This window comes from Cynocephalus volans, chromosome 8 (genome assembly GCF_027409185.1).
Source record: "Cynocephalus volans isolate mCynVol1 chromosome 8, mCynVol1.pri, whole genome shotgun sequence".
In the NCBI taxonomy this organism is placed as follows: Eukaryota; Metazoa; Chordata; class Mammalia; order Dermoptera; family Cynocephalidae; genus Cynocephalus; species Cynocephalus volans.
Window position 1 is genome coordinate 52,122,469 of NC_084467.1, and position 26,411 is coordinate 52,148,879.

Below are 26,411 nucleotides of genomic sequence, written 5' to 3' on the forward strand. Positions count from 1 at the left end.
CACAAAGCAAACGCCACTGGAGGGGTAAACAAAACCAAGCGTCCTCTCTAAAGGCACGGGCTGCTGCTGCAGCTCCCCCCGCCGCCTCCTTTTCTCTTTTCATCTTTTCTGATTTTCATTCATCGTGTCATTTTTTTAACGTTTGCTTTCTTAGTTTATAGGTTGAACCTTTTAAGAAAGTCTGGCACCTCTGATTCACTTTCCCTCACAGACCCTGTAATTTTTGGCTGTATTTTTATGTTTTTCAGATTCAAGTCAATCTGAAAGTCCCAGCCAGCCAAGTGATGCTGACATTAAGGACCAGCCAGAAAACGGTAAGTTTAGCTTGGGACTCTAGCTGCAGTATTTGGAGTCCACAGCAGCCAGCAGCCAACCAAGTACGAGGATTTTCAGGTCTGCGTATGGGCAGCCCGTAGTGGGAACAACTTTGAGGACTCAAGGAGAAAACTCAAGTGGATTTCTTTTACGAGGGCAACTTGTTTTTTGTCTGGATTACTTTAGCAGCCCCAACACTCCCCACCCACAAACACTATCAGGCTTCTTATGAGAACCTTAATTTCCAAGAAAGTTGATTATCCAATTTAACTGTGAGAGGTGGAGTTGACTTACCAAATCACATTCTTTTAAGGTGTAAGAAAACATGGCCTTTTCATTTCATTTTAGTTCCTTTTAAAGTGGCAAATGCCCCATGACGATCTTCTCTAATGATTTAAGATCATTCATTGACAAGTAATTTTGAGGACTTTTAGGAGCTCAGCCCTTTTCTAATTGCCTTAAGAAAACAATCTCTGCCTTTGAAGGATTTTTCTACTTTAACTTGTCTAAAATAAAGCAGCGAGTGTACAGGACAGTATCAAATTCTTTAATTGCATAAATATATAAATTTTTGTTGTAGAAGCTTTATTAAAATAAAATGCATATGTTATATATGAATATAATAGGACCTGGTAAAACACTAAATTTGTGGCATGCACTCCCAGTATGAAAAAGATTGTCAAGGATTGGAATTTTATATTGAGTAAAACCATCAGTTTCAATAAAAACAGAGAAGTGAACTAGCAGTTCTTATTATACACTAAACATTGTGTTAGGTTCTTTCACAGATCTCATCTCATAAAATTCTAAAATGTTCTTTGGTGGTAGAACTGAATGAAGGCTGTAATGGGAGTGCTTTATCTTAACGGGCCTGTTGGTAGGGGAGAAATGCCATTTATGATGTCAGGGCTGTATTCAACTTCTGCCTCTACTATTTCATACCTCTGTAATATTGAATAGGTTTTTTAACTTCTCAGGGTATTGATTTATCTCTCTAAAATAAGTTAATAATATTACCTACTTGTTGAAAAGTTAAATAAGATGATATGTATAACACACTAGAGTGTCTTTCATAGAGTTTATAATAAAAAAAGTTGGCTGTGGTTCAACATTACTCTTACTATTTTTCTAATCAGTATAATCCTACCATACTTTGTCTTTCACCTATTTTGAAGGACCTAATTCCTTGGGTCTCTCTTCCTTTTACTGTTCTGTACGTGTTTCCTTTTTGATCTCCATCTGATCTGTTGGAAAAGATAGGTAAACTGCGTTATGTTGTTATTGAGGGATGAGGGATTGAGCTTATCACATTACATATCCTGTCATTAACTTTTCAGAATTTGTTTTATTTCCTATGCCTGGGAAATTCTTTATTACATTTCTGGACTCTAGCATTAAATGGATTCTATCTGGCTATGCTGCTTCTCTTCCTGGTATTTCGGGGATATTTTCTTTACCAACGTTGTCTTTTTAAAGCAGACAGTTAAAAAGAGAGAGACCTCTGAAGTTTTGTTTTTAGTGTCATAAACAGCTACATCTTATTTTTTGTTGACATTTTAAAGAGTGATATTTATAGACTAGTTTCATTTTTTTATTTTCCACTTGACTTATAGGTGATACCTTGCATGTTTCGTTTTTCTCATATAATGTATATAATCTCCCTGAAGATGTGTTCAGAGGTATTCATCTCATTTTGCAGATGAGATGAGAAATTTGTAGGCTGTCGGGGTGTGTAGTTCACGTATTTAGGTCTGGCTGCCCCTCTAGCAGGTCTGCGATTCATCTGTCTTCATAAAATGGCCGACAAGCTGTTCACATGCAAATATAAATTGAGAGCATGAGAGGCCTGGCATGCCTTTCTGGAACTGCCTGCAATACCGATATTGTGCATTTCCTGTTCCAAAAAGCAACCAGGACTGAGTGTGGATTATTCGGCCAAAGGCCTGGAGATACTAGCCAACTTCACTTTTAACCCCAAATTATTTGTTGCCACCTCAAGGATGCATGGTACCATTTTGGGGAAATCTTGTGAGTTCAAACAAAGTATTCATATCTGGGAGATAAAGTAATAAATTCCTACCTTTCAAATTTGTATGTATTTCAAAGAAAAAGAAGTAGAAGCTGCTTTATCTTAGACAACCCCAATGAAGAAACATCAGCCTACTCAGTTTCCACTTTCTGCCTTTTGTCAATCTCAGATGGAGTTATTGGAGGAAAAATGATTTTATCTCTTCTTTAAAGATGTGTAATCTCTAAAGGGAATAAATGAAGATTTCAGGGCTAGGGATTGGCACGTATTAGATAACTTTCTACTCTCTGGGGTTGCTTTGATCAGGAGAGTGTTACCTCTTTTTCATTACCCCAGGTTATGAAGATGAGTTCCTGAAAGGTTTTTTGTTTGTTCTATTTTTGTTTTGGAAGAGAGCACTCTCGTAGGTGTGTAGACAAAGCTTTAAGAAGTTTTAGAATCTTGCTGGATGAAGAAGTGACAAACTCTACTTTTCAAATAAAGTGAGAACTCATTACTCCTTCCATATATAGGAATGAGTTCCCACGTTATTTGAAGGAGTAATAGTAATATATATATATATATGTATATATGTGTGTATATATATATATATATATATATATATATATATGAAAGAAAATAATATTCTTTTCATCCTAGCTCTTGAGAAAGGTAACGGGAATCGAATGGTATTTCCCTAGTAAACCATGGAGAATGAATAGACAAATGGTAACATGCTATTTCATCCAGACTGTAAACTGGGCCATGTAACTTTACCTAAAGTGGATACAGCTGTTTCTTCCCTATCCAACTAGTCTGTTTTTTCCTGTGGAATTTTTGCTTTCTTTTCTTGTATTCCCTTAAGACTCAACTGTAAAAGAAAACAAATCTTTGTCCAATTAGAGCATTAGATGGGAATCTTGAAGGAATTATCTGAAGCCCAGAGATAAAATGTCAGAATCTCTGAAACTCAAAATTGAAATAATATAATGGTTAAAAACTCTGCCTCTGAAGTCAAACAGACTTGAGTTCAAATTAAGTAATAGCTAGGTGACTGAGTAAGCTACCATCACAATCTCAGTTTTCTTGTTGGTAAAGTAGAAATTCTGAAAGAACCTACCTCATGAGTTTTGAAAGGGACTATGCATATGAAATAGCATAATACCTGATTCATAGTAAGGACTCAAAGAAAGCTAACCATTATGACTCTTTAATTAAAGTTTGTCTTATCTATAATGAGTAGACATATTCAAGAGGTGAAAAGTTGGGGGGCTTGGAGTGGACTTTAAGAGACATCTTTTGTAGATACCTACTCTACTTTGAAACATCAGAGATAGGTTTCCTTCTAAATCCCCATAATCCTTACAGTGCCATATCTGTTTAATTGTTGAGTTCTGTCTTTACCTTCTGTTTATCTCCAATGAGTTTGAGAACCAAGGAATTGCAAAAGTGATTCAGAGTTGCTGGAACCTTCAGAATGAGTGCTCAAGAAGTAGGTGATTCTGGAAAAAAAGGACCCCTCCTAGACGTCTTTAATTTTAGCTGAGTTTTTCTTTGGCACAAACCAAATAGAATCTGGCTTATTAAAAACTATAAACTGATTAAGGGTAGAATTCATGACTAATTCCTTTTTTAAAAATCTTGCACAGCACCTAGGTCTGTGCCTTGAACTTAGTAGGTACCTGATACTAATTTATTTCATGAATAAAATTAATAGATAAATATGTTGTTATTATCCTCAAATACTTTTTTGAGTGTCTGATCAGTATTGATTTACTAAAAGATTTGAAGAAAAAAACAAAACAGTCTGGAAAAGCTGACAATCTAATCTGGGTATGGAGGAAGGTTGTACACAGACGCTCAGTAATAGATATGTAGTTATGACTAACAGATCTAGGAAGCCAAGCTGGGGCGAGGTGCTAATGGCCATAGTAGAGCAAGTTGCCCTTCCTTCTTCCTGCCTGTCCCACTCCAATGAACAGGTGTGCTCAAATGTATGAAACACCATCATGTTAGCTTATGCTTGATGCTTGATTACCATAGGGAATGCAATTCAGACAAAATTTTCAGCTCTGACTGGTGTCATTCATTTAATCCTTTCACATGTTGCTGAAACCCCCCTCTCTGGCTTTTCAAGAGCTCCTGAGCATTTTAAGCCTTATTTTTTATACTTTGACTTAGAATATCTGTTCACACCACCTTTATGAATTCCCATGATATATTCTGGCTACTTTTAAAAGTATTTATGGGACAGAACATTTTAACTGCCTGGTTGGTGTTTACAGGGGCTGTGAACAGTCGTCCAAAGCTTGCATTCTGTGGTGCATCGGGCAGTCATTAATGAAGCAAAAGCTCATGTGATAGCCTTCCTATTTAATTCAAGGCATGCTTCTGGAGGACCACATTGAGTCAATGTCGAGGCAACAGCATAGTCCAGCACTGGCACTCTGAAAGCACACTCCCCTCTCGGCTCCCTGTTATCACTGAAAGCACCCTTCAGTAAAGAAAGAAAATGGGGGTTCCCTTTTCAGAAAAAGAAAAGCTATGTTCACATTTTTTTTTTTCTATTTACTGTCTCTCGTCACCTTCACAGCCTGCTAATAGTAGCCTTATGTTAGTGGTTTTAGAAATATATTTATAATAAGGAATCAGAATTAGTATTTAGATTATTTTCTTTATGTTTCATCATGTTTGTTCCTCCTCATTTATCTGGTAGGTGCACATATGCTGGTGCATCAACCCTCAGATGGGCTTTTGCAATCAGTGGAAGGCCATTAATCATGATGCTTGCCCCAGATTTTGAAAATTTCCAGCTCTACCTGCCAATTTGAAAATCACCCTGGAGTACTGGTGAAATCTAGCTTTCACGCTGAACATCTTCATTTATGTCATTCCCATATTGAATTGTTAAACTAGATATCATTGTTAAATGTTGCTTGATGAATGTACTTGCCTATAACCATAATTGTCAGTATTTCATTAGTGATCATTTAACTCATGCTGTTCATATTCTGAATTTTTATTGTTTACAAAATAACCTCTAAGGCTACTGACTTCCTGACTTAAGATTTATATATAGGATTCACTTTGTAATTTGGGGGTGAGATAAGAAAGCTATAAATTTCTTTTTCTCTTTTGTACAAATATTCTTTTATCTGATAATATTCTCTTAAAAAGTTGTAGGCCCTCTGCTTTATGTTTTAATTTGTTTTCACTACCTCCTCACATAGTAGATATATTGCAATATTAGTAGATAGTGGGAAAGCAAAATAAAATGGATAATTCCAAACCATGAGAATTGTCAGATGGACTGCTTGTTTTAGGAACTGTTTTGATTAATGTTATTTAGCTGGATCATTTTAGGAATTTTGGAGGCAATGCAGCCTTATAGTTTGCATTTCATTGGGAAAGCAGGAGCATTCTAGCACCATTGACTTGTAAATACAGTTTATCAATATTTCATAATTTGCATGACTTTCTTTCACAATTACCTAGCAACAGTTATTCTCTGCAATATTCTTTCAAAAAACCCTGCAGGGGCAGATACAGTAGATTGACCACCAGAATAGTAGCGATAACAGTAAGGATCAATATTCAAAATATGTAAAGGTCCAACTCAGGGAAACATTAAAAACTAAATGCCTTCTGGTTTCCAGATCTGTATAATTAAATTCTGACTGATGAATTTTCAGCAATGCAATGGCTCTAGTTTCTCTTCTTTAAGAGACTAGAATTTGGTTTCATCTGAAATTTCCATTTGAAACCAGTGAATTTTGCTTTCTTAAGTATTGTTAGCAGGTATGACCCTTCATTGTTTGCAGAGGCTCCTTAAAATGCCTGCAGACAAAGGAAATTCTTGGTCTTGCCTTGTGAAAGATGATGTACCAGGTGAGGCTGGGGGCTTCCCCCCACGTGCATCCTATAATGGAGTATTCCAAGCTTACCCCAGCATAGTGAAGGGGCCTTTTTGGCTGAAAAATGGGGGAGAGTGGTGTAGTAGTAATTTTAAAGTAGTTTTACCCTCACACGTTATTTGTATTTTATTGTCTACTCACTAGCTGAACAGACTTTAGGTTGGTTGTCTAGTAGCCAAAATAGGGAATGTTTTAGACCCTGTTTAGATTTTCAAATTCTAAAATGGACTGGCTAGGTGGTCTGTTTCAGACATCTTCCCCCACCCTTTCACACACAAATAGTTACAGAGGAAAGAAGGACAAAAAGGATTTCTTTCTTGTCCTCAAATTCATGTGTGCCTGTGACTCTTGTCCCGGGAGAGACTCATATGTGCCCACTGAATGTAACATTCCAAGCAGAAAAGCATTTTTAAGCGTTTATTTATAATTTTTAGGAAATTGTGTAACTGTATCCATAGATCTAGATTCTAAAAATATGAAAATATGAAGCAATAACAATTCAAGTAGTGTTTGAATTGGGCGCAGAAAAGAAATCAAATGAGGAGCCGTCATCAAGTTGAGAGACGCCTGATTTGGGCAATCACTCAGTCAGGAGAGACCCTCCCAAGGAACAACGAGACCACGGCTTCGGATGCAATTAGCAAGAGGTTTTATTGAATACACGGGTACCCGGGCGGCTCAGTCTCTCGGTGGACTGGCGCGCCGAGCAGAGTTTTTGAGCTTGTTTTATAGCAAAAAGCGCGGGTACAGAAGCGAGAAGCAAGGTAATTGGTCGGTTTAAACAAAGCCAGGGAAAAAGCGCGGGTCATGTGGGAGTTCTTGAAACAGCTGAAGGGCGCCCTGGAAACTGCTCTGGGAGGCCTAGTGCAAGCTGATAACAGAAGCTGAAAGAAGCGAGTTAATCACTTAGGGACAGCAAAAACTTTCACAGGGCGGTTTCTTCCTTAGGTTGTCTAGATACATCCAGATACAGCTCTTGGTGTTATCAGTCAGAGACAGCATAGGTGGGAAACAGCAAAGGCAGGCAGAACTTAAAATTTTTCTAAGTACAGCACAATTTTTAACCTTCAATTTTCACCACAGGTGTTGGGGGGGCTTTTAAACAAGAACACTTTTCAAACAGTAAAAATGGCATAAGCTAAATCAGTCTACCTCGCACACCCCTTTATGAATTTCTTGGCCTTGCGGAATGGCGTTACTGCGGCTAGCTTGGAAAACACTTCTTTCATTCCCCCATTTCTCTTGTGGGAAGCTCTAATCTTAGAGCGAATTTAGAGGTTGTCTTCGTTGTCTAGGGTCTGATACTTTTGTCTAAGGACCAGAATTTTTACTGCACTTACCCTGTCATTGATGAACTGGACTAACCTATTGATGATGCAGGGCCCGAGGGTGAGCAACAGAAGGAGGAGCAATAGGGGCCCGGCGAGGGTTGATAGGAGGGTAGTGAACCAAGGGGAGCTATTGAACCACCCTTCATACCAGTTTTGGTTTTTCTGGCGCTCCATCTGTCTTTTATCTAGTCTCTCTTTGAGTTTTCTCATGGAGTCTCGCACCACACCTGAGTGGTCTACATAAAAACAGCACTCTTCTTTTAGGGCCGCGCAGAGGCCTCCTTCTTTTAGAAACAGTAGGTCAAGGCCTCTTCTATTTTGGAGTACTACCTCCGATAGGGAAGTCAGCGAGTCCTCCAGCTTGCTGATTGAGTCCTGGAGGACCCGGAGGTCAGTATCCATGGCGGTCTGGAGGCTGGCTAGGCCTTGTTGGAGGTCTATGGGCCCTTTAACTAGGGCGGATGCGCCAGTACCTATACCTGCTGCGACCCCCAACCCCAGAAGAACAGCTAGGGTAAGTGAGACAGGCTCTCTTTTAACCCTGGGGTGAGGATCGTCATAGGCCTGCAACAAAGTTTCTTCAGAATGGTAATAGATGCGAGGGACCAGCTGGATCAGGATACAGAAATCTTTAGACTGATTAAAAACTGAGGTGGAGAGGCAGGGGGTGAGGCCGGTGCTGCAGGCCCACCAGCTATGGTTGGTGGGGAGCAAGTACTGATGGTTCGTGGAGGAGTTGATGGATAGGGTCTGATTGCAAAGATGCTGATGGGTAGAGGGCACCGTTCCTATGCACGACCCGTGTCCTGAGACCTCAGTGAGGGTAAGCTTTCCTTGGCCCTCCCAGCGGCACTGGGTATAGTTGGAGGTATAAGTGAAGGCCCCTCCTAAGGAGGCAACTCCTTCATAATAAGGGGGACCCAAGGCCAAACAGAGCCAGCAAGACTTCGTGGCGTCTGGGTCGGTAGCATTTAAGGCTAGGAAGGCCCCCCTCACAAGGCCAAAGAGTCTGTCGCCCGTGGTTGGAGACAGAGTGTTCAGGACAACACTTTCCTCCAGTACCGTGGGGACTTGGCTAGGAGCCGCCGAGGGTTGAGAGATGGGCGGCGCTTCCCTCGTTGGGGTAGGGGGGTTTTTGTTAGGGGGTCCTTGTTTCGCAAGGACGGAGTTGGGGCCCACTGTCTCAGCTGGCTTGCTGGTGATCTCTAACCGAATGGTCAACTGTACGCCTGGATATCCAGACACATAGAATCCCAATCCCCAGGTTTTTCCTATTATCCACTCTTTGGATTGCCGTCCTTGTTCTGTGAAATTTATTTTAAGGGGGTTACACCAGCCGGTTTTTTCACAGGTTGCCAGTAGGGCACCCCATGATCGCTCTGTGCCATTCCATTTTACAGTTATGAGGTCCCAGGAGGACGTAGGTTGCCAATAAACAGTCCCCGTGGTTTCACAACTCCATTCTTTACAATACAGGGATTCTAGCCCTCCACACCTTCTAGCTTCTGAACGGGACCGGCCATCCCGGGGACACACGTAGAAGGTGGAACTTGCCATTCTGGTCCTAGCCTTAGGGTAGCTGCATCCTATGGCTCCCCAGGTGATCTGTCTATAAGCGCTCTCATAGTTTGAGTCAGGGGGTCTGACTCTCTTAGAGGTTGATACATCGGTTTCTGGGATATCCCAGGACTCAAGACCGGCCGCCAGGGCACATACATCAGGTGTAAGAATGGGCCACCAAGTCCAAGGGGGCTGGACTTTCTCTGTCTTCCAGACAACGTTCCCAGTTTGGGACAGTACCTGCCAGGTGAGGGTCACAGGCTGGTGAGGGTTTTCACTCCAACTCGTTCTGCCGCCGCCGAAAACGCAGCTTAAGAGGATGATCAGTCTTTTCCAGCTCCCAAGACTCATCTGGTGCCGAGGGTGGTGCAGGCTTGAGGTGAGAAGCATGGACCCAGGCAGCAATACCGTCGACTTTTACTGCGGTCGGGGTGGTCAGCAACACCAGGTACGGGCCTTTCCACCGAGGCTCAAGGCTGCTGGGTCGGTGGCGTCTGACAAGCACTCGGTCTCCGACCTGGAACGGGTGGGGGATTGTCACGGTACCGGGCTTGTACACCTCCTTGATCTGGTCCCAGATCTGGGTCCTCACAACTTCTAAAGCCTGCGGCTGTGTTGTAGTCCCACTGAGGTCGATTGAGGGGGAAGGCCTCATTAATGAGGTTGTCGAGTTGAGTAGGGGCCCCGTTGTCTCCCAGGACATTCTTGCGGGCCTCAAGGAGAATCCTTTCTCGTTCCTCCGTGGTGAAGAGAATCTGTAGGAGCTGTTGGCAATCGTCCCAGGTGGGCTGATGAGAAAACATAAGAGACTCAAGGAGCCCCGTGAGTCCTGCTGGATTTTCAGAAAAAGAAGGATGATTAGATTTCCAATTATAAAGATCTGCTGAAGAGAAAGGCCAATATTGCAGAGGGACTAGGCCGTTGGGCTCGGCTGGGGGTCCTATGGCTCGGAGGGGTAAAATCACAGTGGAGTCAGGACCCGAGTCGTCTGCCGGACTGCGGGCACGGCGACTCCTGGTCCCCGCGGCTGGTCCCTCAGGATCGGAAATATCGGGCGCCTGGCCCGGCGCCGGTCCGACCGCCTGAGGGGCCAGAGGAGGTGGCAGGGCTGCCGGATAGGGCGGGGGCTCAGAGAGAAGGAGCAAGTCGTCTGTTGCCGGGTAGATGGGGGGTCGGGGAGGAGCGGATGGCCTCTCTGGACTGGAGACGACAGCGACCTTGACGGAGGGCGGCATCCATGGTGGGGGACTCTGGGCGAGGTCTTGCCACACCACGATATATGGAACTTGGTCCGGGTGTCCCCCGATTTCCTGAAAGACAATCCTTTTAACTGCGGAAATAACAGAAACATTAAAAGTTCCTTCCGGCGGCCACCCGACACCGAACGTGGGCCACTCGGAGGAACAAAAGGTCCGCCATTTTCCCTTTCTGATTTCCACGGACAGATTGTGAGCCCTTGCTCTCACGTCCCTCCAGTGATCTAGAGTGAGGGAGAGAGGGGTAGAGTTATTTTGTCCCATTTCGAAGAGAGGGACCACGACACAGAGGCCTATCAGGAACAAAACAAAAAGAAACCAGAAACGGCGGCGAGATCGAGTAGCGTAGAGACAAAAGAAGGAGTCAGATGGCAGAGCGCGCCTCTCTAGACGCGGCAGTGGGATCAGAACATAATGATCCTCTCCTGAGGGGTCCACCAGGCGTCCCTGGTCCTCCCCTGATCCTGGGACGTCTCCCAGGATTACCGGGCGGTGAGCCCCCGAACACGTCTGTTCGCTACTCACACGTCGCTCCCAGAGCGATCAGCCCGGAACAAACTGAAACCAAAATGCGCGCACTCAGAGGGACAGTCAGAGTTACGGAGTCAGACACAGAAACGAGACACGGAGCGATCGCTGGCCAGCTTACCTCCCGTTGGTGGGTCGGTGGTCCCTGGGTGGGGGTCTGATCCCGGACGAGCCCCCAAATGAGAGACGCCTGATTTGGGCAATCACTCAGTCAGGAGAGACCCTCCCAAGGAACAACGAGACCACGGCTTCGGATGCAATTAGCAAGAGGTTTTATTGAATACACGGGTACCCGGGCGGCTCAGTCTCTCGGTGGACTGGCGCGCCGAGCAGAGTTTTTGAGCTTGTTTTATAGCAAAAAGCGCGGGTACAGAAGCGAGAAGCAAGGTAATTGGTCGGTTTAAACAAAGCCAGGGAAAAAGCGCGGGTCATGTGGGAGTTCTTGAAACAGCTGAAGGGCGCCCTGGAAACTGCTCTGGGAGGCCTAGTGCAAGCTGATAACAGAAGCTGAAAGAAGCGAGTTAATCACTTAGGGACAGCAAAAACTTTCACAGGGCGGTTTCTTCCTTAGGTTGTCTAGATACATCCAGATACAGCTCTTGGTGTTATCAGTCAGAGACAGCATAGGTGGGAAACAGCAAAGGCAGGCAGAACTTAAAATTTTTCTAAGTACAGCACAATTTTTAACCTTCAATTTTCACCACAGGTGTTGGGGGGGCTTTTAAACAAGAACACTTTTCAAACAGTAAAAATGGCATAAGCTAAATCAGTCTACCTCGCACACCCCTTTATGAATTTCTTGGCCTTGCGGAATGGCGTTACTGCGGCTAGCTTGGAAAACACTTCTTTCAAAGTCACAGGATGATAAAAGGTGCACCTGGGGTTTGAGGGCAGCTCCATCTGCTATCGCTCTGCTTTCCCTGTGATCTAATCCTGGGACTACTGTGCCAGGACCCTTTGACAGAGCCTTGGAAGGATTCCTTCTAATGGTCACTTTCCCATACCTCCCTATCAATTAAAAATCAGCTTGGTGAAATATCAGCAGGGCGAGTTGGGGTCAGGAATAGAGTATGAGCTTTCCTTGCCACAAAAAACAGGGTCATTTCTGATTTGACATTTGGATGTGAATTTGTTGTTTTTAAGCCTGTATATTATTTTTTGGAAGGAATTATCCATTTGTGGATCAATAGTAAAATGAATGTAATATAAATAATTTATTTGAGGATTTGGAGTCCCTAATCCAGATTGATTAGTCGTTTGCTAGAAAAATTCATGTGGCCACAAGGATTTTTGGCACCTTTTCTCCCTACAGTTTCCTCATTCTTTTTTCTGTTCTTCAGGTTTTACTCAGCTCCAGGCAACTCTGTTCCCCTGGCATTAGCTTGTTGTTAAAGAAATATGCTGGGGTAGCTCAAATAGAGGTGGGGAGAGGGGTAGTATTTACTGCAGATGACTCTGCCCCATCTTACTTGTTAATTTCTAAACGTGGTTGATTTTAACCCAACAGGAACAAGGAAGTTTCATATGCCTTATCTGCAGGCATTGTATGACGAATATCCAAAAAGAGAAGTATAAAGGATGTTGTAGCAGGGGCAAGAAAAATAGGAATAGCCTTCCAACAATCTCTCCTTGAAGGAAAGTCAATCTTTTCTTATATCTCTGTAGGTATTCTGCAATGAGAGAGCTTCTCAGCAAGCAGTTCTTGTAAACCCAGAGATGAACGAAAAGCCAAATCACAGCTTCTGAATAGGTCAAATTAGCAAAAGAGAGTTGCCGTTAAAAGCCTGACACTGAGCATCTGTTAAGGGAAAATCAGTTGTCCAAGTCACTTAAAGACTTGTACCTCAATTTTCTCATAAGTTATTCAATAGATAGTTATTAAGAATCTGCTGGGTATGTTTGGACTATGTGTTGGATGTGTTGAGGGAATACAGAGATGGATCAGACATCCTGCTCTTGAGGACCTAACAGTCTAGAAAGGGGAACGAGGCATGATTCATTCATTCCTTCAGCAGATATTTATCAAGTGCATTCTAAGAACTAGACATCGTGCTAGGCATTGCACAGCATGAAACAGACAAAATCTTGCTCTTAATTAAGCTTACCTTCTCGGGGGAAGAGACAGACAATAAACTAACTAGCATACATGTAATACGCCAAGGGGTATTAACCGTTATGAAGGAAAATAAAGCAAGATAATGGGTAAAGAGTGGAGGATGTGGGTACTGTTTTCCATAGGATCGTCAAGGAAGGCCTTTCTGATCTGCTCACATTTGAGCTAAAATCTAAGGAATGTGAAGAAGCAAACTAAACAGATATTTGGGACTTTTGTTCTAAGAAGAGAGAACAGTAAGTATAAAGGCTTTGAGACATGCTGGTGGAATAGTAAGGAGGTTGGTATGGCTTGAGGGGCATGAAGGAAGGAGAGAGTAGTTATAAATGAGGTTAACAGGAATCCAAATCATATTGGATCTTGCAGGCCAAGGAAAGGACTTGGAAAATTCTTGATAAGCCATGCTATGTTCTATAGTCACACACATACCAAATCCATTCATTTCTTGATTCAGTAGATATGTCCCAAGCTCCTATGATGTGATGGTGACTATTCTAGATATTGAGTATTCAGTGGTAAGCAAAGCAAGCATAGAATTTAGTGTGGAGTTTTAGACAAAAGACTAATTCATAGCACTGACAAGGAATGAGACTCTCTCATCTGCCGTGGCAATATCTTTTAGTATCCCCAAAGGTTTTCCTTTGTGCATGTATTACTAAAAGCTAAGTTACTTACATGGAATATTTGTCTTCACATACTCACTCATGCAAATGATTCTTTTTTTATTATGGAGGTCTAAATCTGTGGGGTTTCAATTTAACCCTTATCTCAGCACCATTAGATTGTAAGCCCCCAGGTCTCAAGTACATTTAACGTGAAGGTTGACTTTGTCCCTTAATAGTTGCCAGATTTAGCAAATAAAAATACAGGATGCCAAGTTAAATGTGAATTTCAGATAAACAGTGAATAATTTTTTAGTATCGCATGGGATATACTTATATAGTAAAAGTATTCATTGTTTATCTAAACCAAGTCCTGTGTTTTATCTGGCAACCAATTCTAATTCTCCACACACTCTCATGGAGGTTACATAGGCAGTAGTAACAGCAGCATGTGAAAAGGTTTGACTAGTCTGGGATGCTTTCAGTGATCACAAAAGGTCAAACCACTGGAATTTAACCCACTGAAAATGAAACCTGGGAAGAGTACTGCAAAGTTCTAATGACTTTTGACTGCTTAAATTCCATTCCTCCTGCATCTGCTGGTACCTCACCCAGTAGTTTTCTTGAAACAATAAGCTGTTTGTAAGGCACAGTCAATGGGTGCAGTACAGTAGTTGAGAGCCACTCAACCTATGCAATTAAGTGTATAAGTTTAATTAGTGAGGTATTAATTGAGTAAGCCATTGGGATAGTATGTGAGTCACTTTTTCAAAGCAAATGCAAAGGAAGTATATCTTGTCACAGTATCCAGTTACTGGCAGAGTATTCGTCTCATGAATGGTGATGAAAATAGAAAATCTGTCGAATGATAGAGCATGGGGAAATTCCACATTCAGAGATGAAGGAGAGAAAAGGCATTTCAGATAAACTTGAAAATAGAAGGTGCCATAGTTTTCATGTGCTATATAGAAAGTTAAATGTGTAAGTTTCGATTTGTAATTGAGACTATTTTGCTAGGTATGACAAAACTTGTCTGATGATGTTAGAAAAACTTGGTGTGATCTTTGAACCCTCCTACTTTAAGAAAGAATAATGTTCACAGATTCAAGGAAAGCAGTTTTGGAAAATAGGATTAAATTCTATTGGGCTTCAGAGTCAGATAATGACAAAAATAATGATTTTGGGTGATAATAATCATGGTAAGAGCTCATATTTGTTGTGGATTTTCTGTGTGCTGGTATGTTAGTTTGCACCCTCCAAGAATAATGTGTCATGATTGGGTTAAATGTACAAGAGAGGTATTGGGGTAACAACTATGAAATCTAAAGGGGAGTGAGCAAGAGTAGGCTGGGAGAACCTTCAGACTGCAATACTCTTTTGACACCTGGGAAAGTAGAGGGGAAAGATGGGGGATTGGGTAGGAAGAATCCCAGACAGCGGTAAGCTTCTAAGAAAGTTTTGGCTAGGCCAGGAGAGAGTTCCTGAGCCAAAGTCACCTGTTGGAAGAGTTCTGTGTCCCATAGGAATGGGCCTACATTAGTATCCTCCCCCTCAGTCATTGGCGGGGAGCAGCCTGGAGAAAGCATGGCTTTCAAACAAATGTAGTGGTGGATCCAGAGGAGTGGTAGCTAGGGCTTTCAGGCAACTATATTCCTGGCAGCAGGTGATCTGAGTGGTTCATTGTTATGGCCACCAGAGCCATGCACTGTGCTAAGAGTTCTATATTCATAGTCTTATTTAATCCTAATATAATTCTCTGGAGATAGGTGCTATTGGTGTGCCCATTTTACAGATGAGGAAACTGAAACACAAGGAATTTAAATAGCTTGTCTACAGTCAAGAAGGCAGGAAGAATAGTAAAATTCACTCCAGCTCCAGAGATGAATTGTTTAACCACTACAATGTGTTGTAGAAAGAATGGAATTCAAACTCTGATTCTGTAATTTTTTGATTTTGTGCATTTGGGCAAATAATTTAAACTCTTGGATTTTTGTTTTCTTGTTAATAAGGTGGGATGTTATCACCTTCCCAGGAAATGTGTTTTTGTTGCTGTTTTGTTTTGAGCTCAATGTTAGTTCCTTTTCCTTCCTCTTGTTTTTCTCTCATCTAGGATTGCCATCTCTTCCTTTATTCCTTATCTCATCTCCCAGGTGTCTACCTCAGCCTTGCTCAGGCACCCACAGACTTAATTATATCCTCAGAACTAAAAGGACTGTTTCTGTGTGGATTATATGTATGAGAATGTATGTATGTATATATGTATGTATGTAGAAAGTGCCCAGCACTTGCAGCAATCCACAGTAGGTGCTAAATGAAGTATAGCCCACCTTCTCTCTCACTCACTGCATTGCCTCATGAACATGAACCATGTGCTAGAGGACATCTTTTTCTCATTTTAAATTCTTTTAGCAAAATAACATTTTTATAGAAAAATCACATTCTTATTTTTTATGAACATTCTTTTACTTTTTTTTTTTTTTTTACAGTCTCAAGTATTATGAGTATATGGTTCTTTAATAGACATTTTAAAACAGTGAACTAAATTTTCATTTGATTTTTCTACTGGAGGTGGAGATTGTAAAATGAGGTTAGTTATAAGGTATTTATACCAGATGCCATTATGTTTGTTGGATGGCATAAAACAATTATGATTGCCAATAAATTTCAAAGTGTTTTAGTTGCAAAAGGTATAGGAATGTAGTTTTACTGAAAACATAAGTGTTTATTTCAATTCCCCATTTTTTGTGCAGTATAATAGAAATTTGCACCTATCCCTTTCATTTTAGTTTTCTGAATTATTTAAAAGAATCGATGAATTATCCATTTCAAGTGAGCAAGACAAAGTTCATTAGGATATGTGATTCCTAGCATGTCCCACATTCACAGATCATGTTAACTCCATAGAGAGGTCTATCTTCTTTTAAAATTGTCAATGCCATCCAAACTGAAAGCTTTTTAATTTAATGCATTGTTACAGCTTTGAACTATAAGTAAGATCCTTAACGATAGAAGGGGGGAAAATGAGGCATCTTGTTGTCGGAGCATGCCAACTCTGAATGTAGCAGTCCAGAATGTGTGTGTCCTTTCAGTTATGGTGGATTTGCAAATCGATATCATGAACTGCATGCAAGTCAACCTTAGCACATGCTTGACCAGTAGTTACCAGCTGGTGGTCCTTGAAGGGGGCCAAAGGAAAAATCTTAAAAGAAATTATGTATCCCCCCACAATATAAAGTAACACAAGGCTGAAGGGTTTTATTTTTGACCCTATGCTCATGTACTCATTGGTTCTCTTATACTTACAGAGATGCTGTTTGGCAGTTACAGTTTGGATTCACTTAGCAAAGAATGGGGGAGAGATGAATGATGAATTATCCATTATTTAATAAAGATGATAAATTAAGTACTTTGAGAAATAGGCTCCATGAGAGGAAATTATTACAAGGCATCCTTAATGGTGAGAAGATACAGAAGCCTCTGCTGTAGACCAATGGTTAATAACCTTTAACTTTCTCTTAGGGAAGGAGAGAAAAGACAAAAGCAGGTGCCAGTTAAGGGCCAGTAAAGACTGTGTGCAGGGAATGTGCATCATCTCCATAATGTATCCTTTTCATTCATTCTTTCAACAGATATTGTTGAATTCAGTTTTGTCTGAGCAGAATTAATAGTGAGGTCAATGTCGAAAGCAGCTCAAAGTAGGAGTCTCAGACAGCTCTACATAAGTTGACTAGGAGAGCATAACTTGGAAATACAAGATCCTAACAAAGTTTCGTAGCCTAATCATATGTAATTGTGTAGAATTTGAGTTTTGAGCTTAGCTCTCTTCTTATGAGGATTCTTTCTGTGCATCCATAGGAGAGGCAAGAAAGTTGACCGTGGTTGAATAGTACTGTGTACTAGACACTTTAAATCATTTGAGTATGTTATCATAATTTGGCTTAATAATTCTAAGAGATAGTAGATGAGGAAAATGAGGCTCAGGGTGGTTGAGGCACATGCCCACGGTCAACAGCAAATAAGTGGCAGAGTAAGTGCCTGCTTCTTCCTTGGGAGCGCTTTGAGACTAAACAGAGATAATGGGTAGTTAAGTGCTTTGAAATGTTTTAAAATGTCTCGTACTCAGCAACTATAATAACCTCAAATAATATGTACTGTTAGGTTTTCAATGTATTTTCTGTATGTCCTGTCCCACACCCCAGGGAAATTGTAAACTTGAGGTCATGGAATAAAAATAGCATATAATGATATATAATTATGGTGACATAATTATGTCACATAATGTAGACTATATGTATTATTTTATAGTGTACAATAATATACTATAATATGTAATAATAACATATAATTATGGTGATGGTAGTTGTAGTAGTTAATTAATTAAAACTAGAAAATCTGTATTTAGTTTTAACTAAACACCAGCAAATGAAAACTCTAATATGTCACTATGCTGAAAATGAAACCAATGAGAGAGGATCTGCAGAATTTCACATTTTCCTTGAGATACCTCACATGTGACCATCTGACATAGGTACCAAGTGAGGGAGTTGGCATTAAAAATTAATTCAATATTATTTTCTAGAAGATGCAAACTGAATATAAGTAGAAGCTTCAATGTTTCCTTTGGGCATCCATAATGTGTGTTTTGAGGAGACCACTATTATAGTATACTTTTTGAGGGCAGAAACTAGTGTTTGTTTTATATTCCAAACATAGTGTCTGGCAATCAATAAATATTTCTAGCAAGAATGAATGGAATGAATAAATGAGTGACTAAATGAATCTCGTCTTCAGGAGTTTCAAGTCTTTAAGGGGAATATAATATATAATTATAGGTTATTCCCCATCCTTCCAATTCATTTTCTCTTACTCATACATATATTTGTTAAAATATGTGCTAATCCCTGTGCCAGGTGATGGGGATTTAAACATAAGTGAGATGCAGACCCAGTGCTCATCAAGTACATATTCTAGTGAGGAAGACAGATATTTAGGAAGATATTTGCCGTAAAATGAAATTGTGACCTTCTGAAGGTATTTGGATAGTGTTTGGGGCCTATGGTGGAGGTAGGGACAAGTGATAAAAGCTATGTAAGAGGCAACAGTAGTAAAGCTGTAGGTGTTCACAGAAGAGCTTATTAGAGATTTAGTCAAAATACTGAAGCGTGTGTATATGTTCCTACGTGTTACTTAGGGCTTTCTTGTCCCTTAGAATTAGCTCAAAACTCCCATTCCACAACCTGAGGAAATCTGGAGTCCGCCCCAGGATTTCTGCATATTTCTGGGTGTGCTTTCAGCTAAAGTTCCTTTCTGGCTCTCATTTCATGCACCTGCTGAGTTAGTTTAGTTTACAGATCTTCTCCCAAGCCATGAGATGCTCTCTTCCATGTCCCATGCCCTGGCCGTTGGGCTGAGCCCCTTCTCTATATTTCTGTTCTATATTCCTATAGAAATATGTATGTAGCTGACTTTGGTGAAGCTGTAGGGGAATGGGGCTGGGAGCATTTTGTTAATGTCTCAGAACACACTAACCACTTCACAGTGATTTTAATGCACTGTGTTCTTAGAAGCACTTCGGCCACTCTGTCATGTTGCCCTTCCCCTCTTCTCTGATCCTCTCCTTGTTCTTGTTCACTTCTAAATGCAGAAGAGTTTCACTCTTATTTCCTTGAGTTTTGCAAATTTATGTTCTTGGGAGTCTCCTTTTTCAATAAGAAATATACCGTCAAGTTATTTTCCTAATCAATGGATTCTGGTACTCTTGATAAAATAATAGATAGGATTTGCAGTTTCTCTACATATGAAAGGGAAGATACAAAGTACTTGTTAAGCAAAGGAAATATTTTTCTGTTTTCTATACCCTTGGGTAGAGGCCCAGAGGCAGAAGGACCCAGCATGCAAGGCTGGGTTTGGCTAATGCATGGTGTTTCTGAACAGTTTCTAATACACCAGTCATATCATGTTTAATTCTTGGATGGCCAGTCACCCAGTGTGTTTCCCTTGGAATGAAGCTTGCTGAATGACTGGCTGACAGCTAGAAAGCATTCATACATAAGAGACGGAGATGAAATTAAAATATGACTCCTTTGGCATCCACCTTTCGAACCTAGGCCTTCCCCACTTTACTCTAATTCAATTTAGTAGATGTTGGATGGAAACTAATACAGTTAAAAAGAACTTCATGTAATCTCACTAACATTCTTAGAACATGATGCTCAAGGTTTTCTGGTCAAGGATATTTGCATTTGCATTTACAGAATAGTTAAGAGCCAGAATTCTATGCATGTGAAAAGTCCTTGCTTTGAGAATGACATTTCCAAGCTGTCAAAATCTAATGTGCTCAAAGCTCCAACTGAAATTGCCTTATATTCTGTAAATATTGAAGAGAAGGCTTAGAATGACACCAGTGAATTTGCTAACCAGAGTATTAGACTACTGAGTTGGAATCAGAAAAAGTCAATTTGTTGAGTTTAAATTGTGATAAAATTTAAGCCTGAGGGATGCAGTGAGAAAGTATTATAAATGGCCATGGTCCCACATTTTTCTGCTGATCACTGGGACACTTTGACACTATTTACTAGTGAGGTTCCATTTGGGGTACAAGCACATTGCATGCATCTTTGTTACTTGACTGTTCTCATCTCCAATTTCTTGATGTTTACTGTGAACTACAAAAATCTTCACACTAAATCGTCACATACTACACTCATTGATTCAACCAATATTTATTTATTAAACATGTACTGTATGCCAGATACTGTTCCAGCATTAGTTACAGGACTGATGAAGCCCAGAGAAGTAAAATGATGTCCTTCAAATAACAGATTAGTAGTAGAACTGAGACTCTTGGTGTTCAGTCACCTGTCCGGCATTCTTCCTGATACATTATTACTTTGCTTTTCTCAGACTTGCTGCTTTTCCAGAAAAATAAACTGAAATCAAAAGGTTACCTGAAAGGCTATTGAAATCATTCTTTTCATTTGCCAATAAGTCATAAAGTTTATTTGAAAGTCATTTGTTTAGAATTTTGAATCAATTTATCGCAATTTTAATGTTACCTTTATTTGTGTGATTCTCTGAATAATGTGTGCAAAGGCAGACATCAAGTGGATTATAAACTCCATGAAGGCAAGGGCTGTTTTTCTTTTTCACTCGCCATTTTCTCCTTAGCACAGTGCTTACCACATAGTATGTGTTCGATAAATATCTGTCATAAGTACAGAACTGAATGACTCTCTTATGCCTTACTGTACCCATGTTGTCTGGCGCAGAGTGCATGCAGCATGAGTTTTCCATAGAAGTCTGGAAGATTATAGCAATGTTGTCCGTATTCGATGGGCGCCTGTTTAGAGCCTGTAGTTAGTTCCCAGCCCAAATCCTCTGCTGCTTGGTCCTCAGGTGTCCAGTCAAGCAGCTTGCAGTTTTGCTTGCTGTATTGGACTGGATGCTTCTGATACCTGGAGGTCCCCAGGCTGCAGACACAGTAAGATAGTTTTGAAGCAGGGCATGAGGAGTTTGCCGCCAGTCAGGGAGGAGAGCTTTGCCTTGGCTGAGACCAGCAGGATTTGAGGCTCCACACTTGACGGTCCTCACTCTTCATCAGCACCACCATGCTCATCGGCCCACAGATGTCAGCTCTCCTAAGTACAGTTCTCTCACAGAAGGTCGTGTGTGAGGCAGAGCAGGGTGGAGCGGGTCAGCGTGTGGGATAACATGTGTTACCTGGCAAAGCCTGCTGACCTGAGAAGAGCTTTGCACTGTGGGAGGTAGTGCAGAGCAAAAGGAAACAAGAACAAAACGGGAGTGGGTTCTGTGTTTGAGTTTAAGCAGGTACCTGCATGAAAAGAAAAGCAGTGTCCACTTCCTGTTATTTTAACATAAATGTGACACGATATCTGTCTTGTTCACTCTTTTTCATAATCTTATAGGGCACAGAACATGGGTAAAGTTTGAAAGAAGTGACGAGTTTGATAGTTTTTCTTATTGAAGGACACGTCTTTGAAAGGATGAGTGTAATCCTCTGATTTGAGCTTTGACAGGTGCCTGGGTGGAAGAGGATGGGAAGCTTGGGCTAGAGCCTGACTCTACCACTCATCTGGTTGTGAAATTCTTTTAAAAGATTCAGACCTTGACTCTACAACTCACTAAGTGTAACTGTCCCTGGGAAAGGTACCTAACTTCCCTGGACCTCAGTTTCCTTGTCTAAAAAATGGTTACTGATAATTTTCTCCCTTCTTCGCTCGCAGAGATTTAGTAAGGATATAATGATATAATGTTTCTGAAACCACTTTAAAGCAATCAAGCCATATATAAAACGAGTCAATTATAGGTTTTAATTCAATAAAATATTTTGGATTGACTTTAATAAACAGTCATACAACTACATTTTCTCTGAACTTACACAGGTTCCTGAGATTATTTGAAAAGATCAAGGTCCAATTGCCAATGAGCTTTTTTTCTTATTTGTAAATTAGGGATAATGAATCATCTGAACTGATGTCACAGGATTGTTGTGACTATCATATGATAGAATATGGAGAAGGGTGCTGATAAAAGAAATATCATACTGAAATATAAAGCATTTTTATTATGCAAATTATCAAACATTTGTTCCATATTTCTTCAGTAAGTTGAAAGCATATTAAAAATTATTAATCAAGAAAAACAACATATATAACTATCTGGTTTAGTTAGGATAAAGACTAGCTTCTGTGACAAAGATAAAAATGTACAATGGCTAAAAGTAGGCAGAAATATGTTTCTTTCTTAGGTGAGTTCAGTCTCTAGGTTGGATGCATGGTTCAGCTCCTTTTCTGTGTTTTCATAGCTGTTCACTGCTTCATTGGCTTCCAGCCTCATGCAGTGACCATCTTGCCAAACAGTAATTCTCTTTCTCATTTGATGGAAACTTTCCCAGGAGCCATCGATTCTGGGACAAGTGCATCTGGTGCGGGCCTCAGGCTGCTTCTACTCATGGCAGAAAGCAGCAGGCAACCAGCAGGTACAAGCAGATCACATGGTGAGAGAAAGCAAGAGAGCTTTTAGATCCACTTTTTATTGGCTTTTACTTAAACTTTTCTTTTTTTACAGACAATCAGCCCAGAGGCAAAATCAGCTTCAACCGTGTATTGTTTGCTGTTTTGGTTAATAGATACATTTTATTAGTTGTAGAGGGTTATAGGAATCCAGTTGTCTACAGTGATTCTTATTTGTATTTGGTGATCTTAAAAGGGAATATTAGTGTTTTCTTTCTTAAGGCACTGGACTGAGAGATCTGTCAAGCATAGACTTTAAATCCCTGACAAATTATTTCTAAGATTGTACAAAGGAAATTTGGAATACTTTCTCATCCCAATTCTTATGTCTGCTTTGGAACATCCGCTCTTACTCCTTTATCGTAATCCTTGCCCACCTAGTACCTGTGTTTTTAAGACATCAATGCTCATTTAAAAAAAGAAAATAATAATGTTTCATAGAAAGAAAACCTCTAATATATATTGCGAGGACTACAACGTGTTTGCTTTTCCCTGCATTTCCCTGGTTGAACCAAATTCTTTCACCTCCATTTCTTAGAAAGTCTCCCACTGTGCCCAGCTAGGGGTGCTCAGAGTGGGCAACGTTCAGTCATTCCCGAGACATTTTTTATTTGCTCTGTGGTCCCTACTGAGGAGGCTCTTACTTATGATCTGATGTACATGACGTAAGTTGGAGAAGAGCCTCCTTTTGTTAAATGGTTCTTTTATTTCACTGGCCTGATGAAAGTTATATGCACCACAATGAATCACAATTACCACTTTTTTTTTTTTTAACCCTGTATTCATTTAAAAGGTTTGCTCTATAAATATAGGACCTGCAGGTAAAAGGTTTCTCTAAAAATCACTGTCTTTTCAAGATGTTTTCATTAGTTGGTATTCATTTAAGTGGGTTCTACTTTGCATACCATTAAAGGTATGTGTAAATGTTTTTATTGGTTTCTTCCCTATCTTCCACTTTTATATTTCCTCTATAAGAGGCAATGCCATTAACCTTAGCAGTGCTGAGTGTGATTGTCTTTCGATCAGCCCCATCATTGCAAACCACTGATCCATAGCTTACATTACTTAAACCACTGGTTCCTAAACAGAAAAATAGCCCCATTACCTTCCCTAGAGTGGTGATAGGCTGTCTGAAAAATCCTTTCAAAAAGAAGAGTGAGCAAAAATACTCCCTAGTTCCTTTGGGAATAGTCCTTCCTTTGATATAAATGTTGCAGTAGTACCTGAGTTTCCTATTTTAACTCTACATGAAACATTGATTGAGTGCTTGCTGTGTTCATGGAGCTGTTTAAGACACATGAGTGATATGAAGATGTTTTGAATGCAGTCCTTTAAGAGCCAGGCTTTTTTCTGCAGGTGATAGGCAGGTATTAGCCTAATAATAATGCATTGTAAATATGCTAAGTACGCTAAGAGTGAAACAGACAAAGTGCGTTGAGAATGCAGAGAATGCTTTAATCGGACTTTAGGGACATGGAGTAGAAGTAGATTTCAACCAGCAGAGAAGTATGAGGAGGGTAGAGGGAGAAGCATGTTCCAAACCAATAAAATAGCACCACCAAAAGCACAGTGTGGTTTGAAAGTTTATGGTGAGCTTGAAAAATAGTGTGGTATGACCTGTGCAAGGTAAAAGGGATGACTGGAAGGCATAGTGTCTACAAGTATGGCATTCATATTTTGGTCTTCTCTTTAGATACTCCTTGCAGCATAAGTCAAAGAGACTATCAGTTCCCATAGGGCCGTGGACTCACTGTCACCAGAGTTTGTCTTAACCTCACCCTAACCTCTGGCCAGTCAGAATGTAGGTAGAAAAGTCACAGAGTTAGGAACCTGGAAATCTGGCTTTCATTCCTGGCTCAGCCACTAACAGTGTTCCTCTCTGAGCCTTGGTTTACTTTTCTGAAAATTGAGAAGAATAATAGTACTTACCTCATGGCTTTTAAGACTCTTAAATGTGAAAAAGCACAAAGTTTTTAGCACATATCTCAGAATATAACTAGTGTTCAAGAAATGAAAACAACTTTAAAAAAATATTCTGATACCTCATTGCCCATCTTAAATGAACTAGACTTTGTTCTAGTAATTGATAACATAACATACTGGGGGGGAAATCCCTCTGTTAAAAGTGGTTTTATTAATTCGGAAATAAGATTCTGTTTATTTTCTTCCTAACAAAAACCACTCTAAAAGAGTGCTCACTTGTATTTGCAGAACAGGTATTTTGAAATTTTTGAGACCTGAAGCTTATGAAACTGTACTTTCACGGGTATCTAAGATGTATAATAGACTTCTTTTTCCATTGCTTGACACTTGCTCATTGGTGTTCCAGTGAGTTTATAGACGCCAAAAGAAAATGGTCTTCTCTAGTTACATTCTAAGTGCTGAATTTTTCCTTCCTTTACAGATTCCCTTCCTGTGTCAAAAGGCTCTAAAGATTCCTCAAATCACTGTTATCATTTACTGCCATTACAGCAATTCTGCATCTCGATTCTTTCATTGATTAGTATTTTACCATCCTTTTCAATCCTTTGAACTCTCCTCTGAACTTTGAAAAGACTCAAGTGTTTGAAATCTTAATCTGGGTCTATCTTGGGTGATAGAGAGGAGAGTTTTAATTTATGTTTAAAATGGGGCCACTGCCTCTTTAATTTTTCTTTTTAATTTAATCTCTATGTCTGTAGAAGAAACGCTTTCACTTAAAACACAACCTTTAAGAAAAGCATTTTTGTTAAGGGAAATATTAATGGAGAGAACGGTAGATAACAAATTTGAGGAAAATGTCTGGCAACACAGACTTCTGTAAGTTTGAGGCTCTTGGTGAAATCTCAAACAGTCCAAATGGAAAATTACCCAGTCTGTTTCCTCAAGATAGACTTGTTTGTACAGCGACTCAGAGTTTAAATGGCAGAACAGTAGGTACACATGCTGTGCTTATAAGCGGTGTTTGTATTATAATACTGTGTTTTTAACCTCCTTTTAGTTTGGAACACAAGTTGGTTAGTGTCTTAGTTCTCTGCTTCCTGGATTATTAGTGAATAGCTCAGTTGTATTTAATAACCAGAGAGAAAGGAACAAACAGGCTAATACCAATATTCTTCACTAAGAATATTTTTCATCTCTTAGGTTTTTACTTATGGTTATATGAAGAATATTTTAAAATTAGATATTGGGTCTCTCATATTCATGAGATCAAAGAGTTTTCAAATATCTGAGGGTTCTCGAGTGTATTTTTATTTTGTAGAGGCCCAATGAAGGTCTTTGGAGCTTACAAAAAGCTCAGACCCATGAGCTTGCCTGGTGCTCTCAATGAGCAAATGAACTAAGAATGAAATTAAAAATTTTTTTTTCTTATTTCCACAGTTATCTTCCACATTTCCACAGTCATTACCGTGCTTAACGGTAAAATACAGTTCATCTCTGATCGTCATATTTTATGTGCTATGGGCAATAGCAATAATAGCTAACATTTATATTATACTCTAGAGTTTTACAAAACACTTTCCTATGCATTATCTCATGAGGTAACTTGCAGATCTTCTTCTAATTATAATTACATGATATTCAAACATATCTATACCTTCTTCACTGGAGAATGAGTAATAAGTACATTGAATTTTAAAAAATAGACACCCATCTGAAATTTTTAAGAACAGGGCCATTTAGAAATTAGATTTCAAGAACTCTAAATTCTCACTAGTATTAGGTAAAATAATATTATAGGAAGTGCCATTAAACATGGCTATTCCTGTACA

General features: G+C 40.1%; 1 protein-coding gene across 5 annotated transcripts in view; it reads left to right on the forward strand.

The window, feature by feature from the left end:
- NFIA (nuclear factor I A) overlaps nt 1-26,411 on the forward strand; it is a 357,970-nt gene that overhangs the window by 179,568 nt on the left and 151,991 nt on the right. For all 5 annotated transcript variants that reach the window (XM_063107177.1, XM_063107178.1, XM_063107176.1 and 2 more), the window contains exon 3: nt 249-314. In XM_063107177.1, the coding sequence (XP_062963247.1) occupies nt 249-314 (66 nt within the window). The remainder of the gene's footprint in view (nt 1-248; nt 315-26,411) is intronic.